This window comes from Coptis chinensis, chromosome 8 (assembly GCF_015680905.1).
Source record: "Coptis chinensis isolate HL-2020 chromosome 8, ASM1568090v1, whole genome shotgun sequence".
NCBI lineage: Eukaryota > Viridiplantae > Streptophyta > Magnoliopsida > Ranunculales > Ranunculaceae > Coptis > Coptis chinensis.
Window position 1 is genome coordinate 12543484 of NC_141463.1, and position 12256 is coordinate 12555739.

Sequence of the window (12256 nt, forward strand, 5' to 3'; positions counted from 1 at the left end):
TGTTATCACTCTCACTTAATCCAAAAATAGACCTGAAACATCGACCAAGTTATCAGACAAAAAAAACTGAACGTCACAAAGTCGTTAAAAATACTTAATCAATGGCTAAGTGGCTAACAATAAGCAAAACAAAACTAAATGACGGATGGGCCCCGACAAGAATATATAATTGTAGTAGGAAACAAACCTCACATGGGAGAACATGCATTTCCTTCTAAAGTCCAAGTCACCCCCTTCAAAAATTCCTCACTCCACCCATCCATCCATTTCTTATTTAGGAGATTTTCGCACAATTTCACACCTATTTTCAAATCATGTATGTATGAAACCGTTCTCGTAAAGTAAAATATTGGAATGTGTCGAGCAAAAAAACATGTATGTATCATCTTAGGGTAAAAGCACAAGTTGGGTACCATAAATCGCGGATATGATAGTTGTACGTTGCAAGCCAAAATTTTCAATGCCGGTAATGGGGGTAAATGCAAAGGAAAAAAAAAAAAAAAAGCATTCAAGGCCATCATTCGATTATACCAAAGCTCCAACTGCAAACAGTCATTTGTCGGCCAAATGGTTATTGAGCAAAATTCTCCTCGTCGTATACACAAACTTCTTTGTTTGGTAGGGTTAGGTACTTAGGTGAAGTTAAAAAAAAAAAAAACTCCACCGAAAAGATTATTAGGAGTTTTAATTACAAAAGAAATTAACTCCTAGGAGTGTAGTATACATACATATGTATATTATATAGTGATCACCAATTCATATAAGTCAAAGTAAAAGTTATGGGTCCAACATAAACACATTTTATATCGAAAAAGGCGAAAAATAAAAAAAATTGGACCTCTTCTAACAGCCATAACTGTTTATATGGTTTGATTGTGAAGGCCTAAAGCTAGAAAATTAATTGATATATACATTTTATACTTATTGAGTTGGTCACTAGTGTCGGTGGTGGTGGGAATTTCCTAACATAAAGGGCATTCACCAACTGATTTTTTAAAAGAACAAACAAATAATGGTGATTAGGAAAGTTAGCCTAAATTCATAGACCAACAGTTCCGGTATTTTAAAATTTTCCGTCAAGTCGAAAACCAAAACATCATTGAAATTCCAGGTCTTGTTAGCATATTCCGGTAAATATGAGTTGGTATTGAGTATTGACATAGAGTAGAAGTTTCTAAGAATAAAAAATTATTCATTGAATTTTGGCATTTGGAGCCAAATTAATGTCAATGCCTCTATATTGAGCTGATGAGCATCTTGAAAATTGCAAATGGATATATGGATAAATAGCAGCAAGTGAAAGACTTGCCACGCTTAACGGCCAAACTACCACTGATGCCTCAAATCACGATTAGAATGGGCCCATTTGTATTAGTTTAATCACACCCTTTCTCCCCGACTCATTCCTTTATAAATCCCCTCTTCATCACACTTGCTCTCTCACACCTCTTTCTATCCATTCTCATTCGATCTCTTTTACTGTCAGGTTCAAGAGAAACAATGGGAATGCCTGCTTATCACTCACTTTCTCTCCTCTTCCTCTCTTTACTAATTCCTATCCTCATTTCCTCCTCACCAGTTCAAAATCCTGATCTTGTAGCACAAGAAGTAGTGAGGTAATATATTCCTACATTATTGTACGTACATTTTTCAGTACTAGTACACACTAGTAGACACATATATGGTACGGTAGTCAGAGGTCATTTTGTGTTATATCTACTAACTAGCATTCTAGCATACTTATGTCCGCATGGACTTCCACAATTATATGAAAGAAATTCTTATACAAGTAGCTAGTTGAATTGTTGATATTTTTTCGTGACACGTATACTAATGTGTCGTGCTAACATTTGCTTTCTTCTTCAGCAAAATCAACAATTCAACTAGGAGAAATTTGGGCTATCTTTCATGTGGAACCGGAAATCCAATAGACGATTGCTGGAGGTGCGACCCAAATTGGGAGAAAAACCGTCAACGTCTAGCTGATTGCGCCATTGGGTTCGGTAAACAAGCCGTTGGTGGTAGAGATGGTCGCATTTATGTAGTAACAGATTCTGGGAATGATGACCCTGTGACTCCAAAACCAGGAACTCTTCGACATGCCGTCATACAAGATGAGCCATTGTGGATCATTTTCGAGCGCGACATGGTTATTAAGCTCAAGGAAGAACTGATCATGAATTCATTCAAGACCATTGATGGTAGAGGTGCAAGTGTGCATATTGCTGGTGGACCTTGCATTACTATACAGTTCGTAACAAACATCATTATACATGGTCTTCATATACATGACTGTACACAAGGTGGGAATACGAATGTAAGAGATTCACCGAGCCATTTTGGTTTTAGGACATTATCTGATGGTGATGGTGTATCGATCTTTGGTGGTAGCCATGTTTGGGTGGACCATTGTTCTTTATCTAATTGTCGCGATGGCCTCATTGATGCTATTCATGGGTCCACTGCTATTACAATTTCAAACAACTATTTGACCCACCATAACAAAGTTATGCTCTTAGGGCACAGTGATACTTATACTCAAGACAAGAACATGCAAGTCACCATTGCTTTCAATCACTTTGGTGAAGGCCTTGTTCAAAGGATGCCAAGGTAAAAATCTTCACTGAACCTCATATTGCTCTTTATCATCATATCTTCAATTCAAACATTAGTCAAACAAATATTATACCAGATTGCCAAATATATGCTCTGTGTAAAGTATTTATTTACTGCTGTATAGATATAATTAAGCATATGTAGTTTCGGTACGTATTCTTATTTTGGAAGCGGTCCTTGAATTGGTCTTGACTCTTATTTTTGTTTGGTCTTTTAATTCACTTGCAGGTGTAGACATGGATACTTTCATGTAGTGAACAATGACTATACACATTGGGAAATGTATGCTATTGGTGGGAGTGCAGCACCAACCATCAACAGTCAAGGAAATAGATTTCTTGCACCCAATAACATGGATAGCAAAGAAGTGAGGAAGAAATGACTTTATTTCTTTTACCTTACCTTTGCACAACTTTATATTAACTCCCACAATTTATGCAGATAACCAAGCATGAGGATGCACCAGTGTATGAATGGAAGAATTGGAACTGGAGATCTGAAGGAGACTTGTATTTGAATGGTGCGTTCTTTACGCGATCTGGTGCAGGTGCATCGTCGAGCTATGCTAAGGCTTCAAGCTTGGGCGCAAGGCCATCTGCTCTTGTCGCTCCGCTCACAACAGCCGCAGGTGCACTCAATTGCAGGAAGGGTTCGCGATGCTAGTCCAAAACTCCGGAACAGTTGCCATAATTATATTCGACACCATGGTGATGGTGTGCACACTAAATTAACTACATATAAGTTTAAAATTTTAGGTGTAAAAGTGCAAGAAAGGGACATGAATGTCCCAAAGTGTAAGTAAGGAAGTGTCGCATTTCGGTTTAGTTTCATTTTTATCTTTTTTGATCTCGTATTACAACCTCGGCCTGCTTACTATAAAACCCTTTTGGATTCTAAAGACTCCTAATGGGGCTAGTAGTAACAAGTGCAGAAGTGTTGATAGATTGAATTCACTATGTATTGGATTCACACATCAAAGCTTAATTTAATCTTTTGATTCCTCTTGCTATCTCGCTTACCATATATCACCTTACTCATTGTTCTCTAGCATGGGAGACTGGAAAAGGTTTGCAAATAACAAATATATAGTGCCTCAAAAGACAAAAATGAAAAGAAGCACCAAGATCTTTTTAAATGTACGCGCGACATTACATGAAGGAACAAGATTCCTTATACAAGTTCACTAAATAGATTTGTGCCGAAGGGGTGAGATTCCCTTGGCCGACACTAGGATTTTGTATAACACGACTAGCTGTTTTGACTTTTAATATACCTGGATCAGTAGTGAGTAGACCATATATGATGGCACGATTGCAACTGTTTATGCAACATTACATACATTCTAAAGTAAAAGGATCAGCTATCTATGCAATATGAGGTAGTGTTAGACCCAGACCCACACCCACCAAGAAGAGGATAGATCCATGTGTAGCATTTCTATATTCTCAATCCCGAAACAACCATCCATGGTCCATTCAGACCGCCCCCATAACTTGTGAACTACAAGAAATTGTACAGCAAAGGTATTCCTCTTTCTCTCTTGAATTGAGGCCAGATGGGTGGAGACGTGGAGTCTCATACATATAAGCTATGATTGAATGGTTGTTATTTGTTGGTAGGACGACATAGAGGGTGCACATGCCTTCGGTTTTAAGTGTTAATGGAGCATTCTTTCGTGGAAAAGCAAGTTACTAAGTGGTAAGTACATCTTTGACAAAGTTGCGCGCTTCCACATGCAACCATCTCACGTATGATTAATACTTCAATAGACATAATAACGATTGCCTATAAAGTTTCCTTCTAAAAGTTATTTTCTCCCACAGGTTGAGTTGCCCCAACTCGCCCCACCAACCTTCATTATTAGGCCACATTCCTCAAATAGTGATACATGCTCTTCCTCTTAACAGGCACGTTGCAAAGTGCAAACAAAATCATCCAACTAAAATAAATCGCCAATATAGAGCTAGGTCAGCTAGCTATCCCATCTTTTTTAGTTACCTCTATTATCACCTATATGACTGCATTTCATTAGAAGTATACGGTGAATCAAGGTCGCATTGCTCTAGAAGACGAAAAGGCTGCATGGTGCTTTGCACATCACAGGATGTTCTTTTGTCAATCTCCGTTGCTCTAACTTAACTTACCACAGCAAGTCAGCAACACTATCGTTTTTTTTCCTTTTTCTTTTTCGCTTGACAGCAACACTACCCATTGTGTCTGTTCTTTTGTCAATCCCGTACATGCTTCCTTTAGTGACAATTGCGGAAGACAAACAAAAGAACAGTCACGTAATATCATCAAAGATACAAAAGGTTCACGCGGTCACGCCTAGAAGTGAAGTACTATCTTACTAGTGACAGAATGACAAATGCAGAGGACTTGTCTAAACACAACTCATTCTTTCATAAATCAAGCTCCTACATATTAGTCAGAGTGTCAGACTCCAAATCAAAGTAGGAAACAGAATTCGTAGCTAAAATTATTTTTTTAAAACAACCATGGTCGACAAGTTAGCAATGCTTTTGCAGTAAAGAAAAAAGCTGTATGGCCAGAAAAGTCACAGTATGTAAGCCTACGACCACAGTGATTCAGATTACAAGGTTTCAAGCCATAATCCTTCAACAGTCACATTACGATCGCCACAGAGCATTAATATTCTTATCAGTTATCACTCATGATCTGATCAATGATGATCCTCTGTCAAAACCTCCTAAACTACACACAACCCAACCCCCAACTTCAGTACAATGGTATATATATGCCATCCTTATCTTACTGAAGCAAAGTGGTGGCAAAAGCCCCTGAAGGTCTCACTATGAGTCAGAAGAACAACAGGTGCAAAAGCTTCAAGCATTCACACAAGATTATTCTTATTGCCGAAACGAATACCACAAAGAACCTCATTCAAAATTACTAAACATCTAATAGACCGTACATTTAGGAAAGAAATGCGCATGACTAAGATAGCAACACACAGAAAAGACATATTGGTCATCCTACTAACAAAAGTATTGTTACTAAGGAACCCTGATATCCATATTCCCCAATTTGATGTTGAAGTGTTGAACGATCTATCGGTGCGGAGCTGATGAGCCCAAGAGACTATGAACTTTGAAGAGCTTTATACTCCCTTAGAAGGTAACGTTAGAGGAGTCTAAGACTGCAATAAACTCTACAATTGACCTACCCTTCAGATTATGCCAATATATACATCTGCCTACAACACATGAACTTCATGCAAATGGGCTCAGAAGTGTGCATACGTCCATAGGTGCGGTCTCGTAAAATAGATACTAAAACCAAATGAGGAAACATCACCTCTTCAATTCTTCTTGTCAAGTTCCTTTACCTGATATACCTTTTCTGCAGAGTTAAAAATGGACATTTTCTTAATCTGCTAATTGAACAAAAGGAGAGTTGACAGAGCTGAATCTAAGGTATTGACAAGTAATCTCCAAAACCCGCAAATATATATTTTTTATAGAGGTATTGTCCTAGATTTCATCAATTTCCTATACTTTCCACTACACATTTAACATGGTAGATATTCAACTCATCGACCTATATCAACTGTATGACAATGTTTTAATAAAATGTTTAACAAGTACCATTCTTCCAAAATAATTAAGAAATCAAATTCCTTCAGTACATACCAGTCATCCAAGGTAATACTAAGTAATTCAACTCTTCTAATTCTTTGCTAATTTGAGATTACAAAATATGCTTATCCTTATCCACACCAACCAATTGTCTTGTTCGTCCTAAAACCTGTTTCTGACTGTTCTGGCTCAGGTTTTGGTGGTGATCTCCATTCTCTTGGTTTTGCAGGGTCCACAAAAATAACCCACCCATCTAAAAACTTTGCATTCATTTCCTCTCGAGCCTTCTCAGCCTCCACGATGGTTGCATAACTTACAAAAGCAAACCCCTTTGACCTTCCAGATGCTCTATCAACAACAACTTTTGCTGCAAAAATATTATGCAGAGAAATTATGACAAAATGTTACGTACAAAAATATATAGGAAAAATGAAGAAGGAAAAGCTAGATCAACTACCTTCAAGAATCTGGCCAAAAGGAGAAAATGCCTCTTTAAGCTTTTCATCTGTGGTTTGCCGAGCAAGGCCTGTAACATGTATATCAGAAAGAAGGTCAGGTAAGTCCAATTTGTTGGAGTCTTGTATCATTTAATCATACACAGGAATGTACTATTTTATTGTATCAAAAGGCCCAATGAATTGGGATTTCCCTATCGGGCCAGGTCATTTTGGGACAAATGGACATTCATCATAAACGACAGAAAGGGGACGAGCTTCGAGATAATGATTCAGAGTTCTTGCAGAGTGGAACCATGCAGTATCAGACACGAGACAGATCATTCAAAGAACAAGGCTTTCTTCGAATAAGCCAACTCATTTGGGACCCTGCAGATCCATTCTTTTTCCTATTTAGTTAATTAGATCAGCCTTTTGTCTCTGTGTTCTGGTAGTTTAAACTGGCTCTGCTTCCTCTGATTCCTAAGGAAACGCTTTCATTCTCTTTTGTATGAGCTCAGTTGGCTAATTTCAGACCTCATTTTACTTTGTGTATCTAGTTTATGGACATTTAATTAGCACATCTATTCAAACTATTCAAAAGGGGACTACATCCCCAAAAAGTTTATCACACGCATTTGTCGAAGGTAATTTCATTAGAATAGAATGTCATAATTGAAGGGGTCAGACTGTTTGATAATTAAGATGTTCACACCCTTTTGTTTGATGTAGATTCCATGGATGAAGTATCAGAATTAAAGGGGTCAGAGTGTTTGACCATTAAAACGAGCACCCTAAACCAATTCAATGTCTATATCTTCCACTCTACACTATACATGAACAAAGAAGTATGTCATCTACGACATGGAGTGGGGAAAGAACTAAAAGGAACTACAACAATCAAAATTACGAAAGCTTAAATGGAGAGGGTGATCTGTGTGCATAAAATGCTAAACTAATCTCAGAGTTAATTAGCATAGCACCGTCATCTCAGAGTTAATCAAGTGAGCGGAGCAAACGTTATGGGCAAGAGAGGGGGCAAAATGCCATTTTGTTGGGTTTTGTCTGTCCTCATCTCTTCTCTTCATCAGTAACTCCTCCCTCTCCCTCTCCCTCTCGACTCCCTTTCAATCTCTCCTCCTCCCTCTCCATTTTCCATACCCTTCCAATTCTCCGCTCACGCCCCCACTGCTATGCAGTATACTAATTAGCGTAGCACCTGTGTCACCTTCTGAAGCTACCTAGATCTTAAGCATATGTTCTAGCTTAGCACAATAGAGAAACGTTCTCCTGTAGTGGAACATAGGATTGCCAACAAAATTAACACATTGCATAGCGGACATGCAATTTTGCGAAGATCATATAGCTGAGAGGGGGTGGCAGCCAACGTCAATGTCGTAATAGTCTCACACAAAGAAAAATCTTGTCAGGTTTTTAATGCACTTCTAGACTGATTGCATTGTTCTGACCAAAAACAGGGATGCAGTGTTGATTAAATGCAAAACTAACAGGAATTTACCCTAATAGATTAGTTTGTTTTCCGTATTTAAACTTAAAACCTAAAACAAGTCAAAAAGCCTACTGCCCATATCTCCAGTCCCCTTACCAACAACTATGCAGTTCACAAGTGAAACTGATCCAACCAATATAAAAGTTACTAGTTCAATTAAGACAACTCCCAGAGTTTATTATTGTACAAACAAAATAAAGATGGGTACTTGATTGTTATAAAAAAAAAATAAAACACGTACCGCTAATGAAGAGCTTTGGAGTTGTGAGGGGTGTAGTAGTAGCAGTAGTGTTTAGACGGATTGGGATCAATCTTGTCCATTTCGGCTCAACAGCTGAAGCCGCCGCCGAAGAAGCTGATCCGCCGTTTCTAAGGATGCGACGTAATGTTAAAGCCAGAGCCATTCTTCCCCTTGGTACGGAAAGTGATCAAATCGGTATATATATATCACCGAAACTTTCCAATATATCAGCGTATTTCAAGTGGCATACCGACTCAATTAGTTTTATGACAAAAAGATCTTGGATTTGGGTGTGGGTCGGGTACTCGGGTATCTACTAAAAAACCTGGATTTGGGTATGTGGGCCAGACATCTCATCCAGTCCGGTGTTCATTTCAAATTCAACTGTCTTGGAATTAATATGCACTCCTAGTTTAACGCCATGACGTCTTTATCCTTCATTGGAGAAATGGATAGATAAATGCTTCAGGACAATTTTATGCAAGTGGAAGTAAGGGAAGGCAATGCAACCAAGTGGCTGACTGGATGGCGAACTATATATGCGCTTCAACGTTTATTTCATTATGAAATTTTGTATGAAGATGTAATAAGATGTTACTATCCAAGAGCTAGGAGCAACTATATAGGTCTCTCTATATGCAAACCACGCTTGTTTAAATAAATAAAGTGACGATTTCATATGATCAAACAATGTCAATGTTGATAAAGATTGATAAATATTTGTAATGTCGATGCTAAATATTAGGTTGAGTTATTTTGAAAGAAATTTATGATTTTGACTAGTAGTGTGGTAGTTGACCAAATTATTTGAATCTCCCCTTCATATCAATCATCAATAGTTGGCCCGGTTGACCTAGTCATTTGACTGGTATAGAGTCTATGACACTCTGTTAAGAAGAACTGAAGAAGACCGACAATATCTATAGGGGCGACTACACCACATGGCCTAAGAAAAAAACCATCCGAAAGTCAATTGTGATTGGCTGGTTTAGAGAGAGAAAACAGAAGAGAGGAGATAGAAAGAGAGTTTGAGTTGTTATTTTATTTTTATCAAACCAATCACAGTCGATTTCGAACGTTTTTTTTGTGCTGGGCCATGCGTTTTAGTTCTATCCATACCTATATCCTTTCAGGTCTAGGCAAAAATAATGCAGAGAAAGGGTGTAAAAATTTGTCTGAAAAATTAACGTGATTGCTCACAGCTCACCCCATACTAGACTTTCAAGGTCAGGTGGTGGTGGTGGGGTATTTCAAGGCGTCCAGGAGATGAGAGGTTGTATTTAAGGATTTGGTAATATGAGTTCCAACTTTGCTCCATCAAACATTCTAATTTCTTCATCTTATTCTACCCTATAATGAGGCGCACGCCAGTGAGCACTTAGCCGAAAATACCGTTCGTCCGTTCGCACACTTTTCTTTTTTTTTAAGCCCCATCCAACCACAAAACTGAACCTTTTCCCATCTATATTAGTGGACCTACAAAAGAAAGAGAGAGACACGAGGTAAGAGGGGAGAGAGAGAAAAACAATGTTTGAAAAACACGTGTAATCAAGTTATTGCTCATTATAAAAAGTGCTATGCACGTACATAGAGAGTAGTTTGTTTAATGATTAATCTGAAGTTCAGTTGGTATAGTAGCATTTTGTATTTCTCGTTTTTTAAACATTAAGGGTGTGTTTGTTAACTGCCAAATTTCTAGTGGGAAAATATAAGATTTGCCAGTGTTTTCCCACTATAAATTTGCCAGACAAATCTATAGTGGGAAAATTTTAGTTTGCAAATGTTTGTTTGCAAAAATTTATAATTTTAAATATAAGATTTGTCGGGCCATTGCAAATTTTGTTTATACGGTTTTTCTCCAAATGGGCAAATGATATTTCAATTTTTGGAGATATTTTTTTGTTTTCAAACTCAATGAAGTATAACAAAAAATTAAATAAAATACAAATTAAATAAAATAAAATACAATACAACTCAACTTTAATAGTACACCACCACCACTCCACCACACCCACCACACCACCTAATTGCACACACTAGGGCCACATGCCCCCAAATGGTTAGATGGTTCGCTCCGCCACTTGATTAAACGGGCTAGTGCTATTTTGTGTTTAATTTCTCTAACATTTGGCGCTTTGTTTCATTATGTCATATTTGATATAAGTAAGGGATCGAGGCAAAATGCAAAATGAAGAGCCATTTCTTATAAACAACCACACAAAAATTGGAAACGAATAGCGTGAAAAACAAGGGGAACGAAACAACACTCGGGATTTTTACATGCATGTTAGTAAAAACGGTGGTTAATAATAATAAAGTCAAAGAGACCTTCTCAAAGCCGAATACACCGCAAGCCAACCCTGCCACTGGAAGGATGAACTCCGGTCCCAAAAAGAATGTGGACTTTGGATTTTGCATATCATATATTTCTTCACTCCATGCTCATCAACGCTTCCACATGAATAATCGATTACCTATACCCAAGCAAAGAAGGCTTCAAGGGGTTCTCAAATTTCGAAGCTTCCTGCATAAGTTATCGAATTATTCATCAAGATTTCAGCGACTCATCACATGCGCCAATAAAATGCACAAGGAGAAATGTAGCAGCCATCGTCACATGCGCCAATATTGATTACCTTTCTCAAAACAAATGGTGAGGATAGGCAATACTTTAGGAATAACAAATACCAAGACTGATTTCAGAAGATGGATGACTACGATGCTTTGTCCATCAACTGTATTGGGCTGAGAATGTTCGACTTTGTTAGTTTCAACAATGCAGCCATTCATAATCATCTCCTCTAGCATGAAACATAATGTCTAACTCACACACCTGCATTACTGGGTCACTTTTCCATTTAATGATAAGCAAAATGAGGTTGAATTCAGAGAACATACAATTTGCAAAAACTCATCCAATTTTTTTTCAATACATTATGTACGCACTCAATTCAGAAAATATTATGTATATATGTAACAAGAGGTGGATTGAAAATTCTCACTCATCGTCGTCGTAGACATTTTTTCCCTCAAAAACAAGATCATTGTATCTAATGAATCGAGGTTTCAAGCAGTAGTAGCAGCACACCACCACCACTCCACCACACCCACCACACCACCTAATTGCACACACTACACACACTACCACACACACCAACCAACTACACACACACAAAGACTCAACAAGAACACACAATAAAATATCCAAAAGTAACATCAATGTCACTTAACAATAATATATCGGTCCACCACTTAACAACAATCCCACAAAAATATATAGTTCAAACATAAAAATAAACCAAAAAACAAGGTTGAATCAACGTCCAGCTTGTTCTAGCCTCCTAAACAACCATGAAGCCTTGATATCCTCTTTAAGGCCCAAGAAGACCTTTAATAAGCCTATCATTCTCGACCAAACCAAGTCAAGCGACCTTAAGAAAAGCTCAGATTCATATCGGAAGAAGAGACTCGCAAAGCATCCTTCAACAAATCTATTTGGTCTACTTCTTCTTCTTGTGGTTCTCGGTTTGAGGGCCTCGCAATTTTGTCACCGCCGCTTAACACCTTAAACGGGGGGTTCAGTATATCCTCAAAGAATCGAGACTTCCTAGTCTTCTTAGAAGTAGGTGTAGTGCTTCTAGGACCACTCTCAGTTTGAGAAGTATCCCCACTAGTATCTGAGGGAGCACCAAAAGTTGAGGACTCACTAGCATCAGAATCGTCACCCCCATCTCCTTGGGTTTGCCTAGAATCATCTAAACAAGAAGTTGAAACAAAAAGTTAATTTCAAAACTAGTTAGACACACAAAATTCAACTCTATTTACATCTAATCAACTTACCTCCATCCACCATGTC

The 12256-nt window shown here is 38.0% G+C and overlaps 2 protein-coding genes across 2 annotated transcripts; one reads left to right on the top strand and one right to left on the bottom strand.

The window, feature by feature from the left end:
* The first annotated feature begins 1003 nt into the window (after positions 1-1003).
* Positions 1004-3623, top strand: LOC147480006 (putative pectate lyase 5). The gene is made up of 4 exons (XM_086577617.1): positions 1004-1616; positions 1867-2610; positions 2845-2983; positions 3058-3623. The coding sequence occupies exons 1-4, from the start codon at positions 1501-1503 to the stop codon at positions 3277-3279; spliced, it is 1221 nt and encodes a 406-aa protein (XP_086433743.1). The 5' UTR covers positions 1004-1500; the 3' UTR covers positions 3280-3623.
* A 2555-nt stretch (positions 3624-6178) lies between these two features.
* On the bottom strand, positions 6179-8586 carry LOC147480007 (RNA-binding (RRM/RBD/RNP motifs) family protein). The gene is made up of 3 exons (XM_086580632.1): positions 8401-8586; positions 6673-6741; positions 6179-6582 (listed from the first exon to the last, which is right to left on the bottom strand). Exons 1-3 carry the CDS (start codon positions 8561-8563, stop codon positions 6347-6349), a joined length of 468 nt encoding a protein of 155 aa, XP_086436758.1. The 5' UTR covers positions 8564-8586; the 3' UTR covers positions 6179-6346.
* Positions 8587-12256: the final 3670 nt, after the last annotated feature.

What these genes read in the sequence shown, in the direction of transcription:
- LOC147480006 (XM_086577617.1), top strand. Translation starts at nt 1,501, where the DNA reads ATGGGAATGCCTGCTTATCACTCACTTTCTCTCCTCTTCCTCTCTTTA. An exon ending in CTTGTTCAAAGGATGCCAAG is followed by an intron (nt 2,611 to 2,844) that starts GTAAAAATCTTC and finishes ATTCACTTGCAG; the next exon opens with GTGTAGACATGGATACTTTC. An exon ending in ATAACATGGATAGCAAAGAA is followed by an intron (nt 2,984 to 3,057) that starts GTGAGGAAGAAA and finishes CAATTTATGCAG; the next exon opens with ATAACCAAGCATGAGGATGC.
- LOC147480007 (XM_086580632.1), bottom strand. Translation starts at nt 8,563, where the DNA reads ATGGCTCTGGCTTTAACATTACGTCGCATCCTTAGAAACGGCGGATCA. An exon ending in TCCAAAGCTCTTCATTAGCG is followed by an intron (nt 6,742 to 8,400) that starts GTACGTGTTTTA and finishes TACATGTTACAG; the next exon opens with GCCTTGCTCGGCAAACCACA. An exon ending in TTTTGGCCAGATTCTTGAAG is followed by an intron (nt 6,583 to 6,672) that starts GTAGTTGATCTA and finishes ATATTTTTGCAG; the next exon opens with CAAAAGTTGTTGTTGATAGA.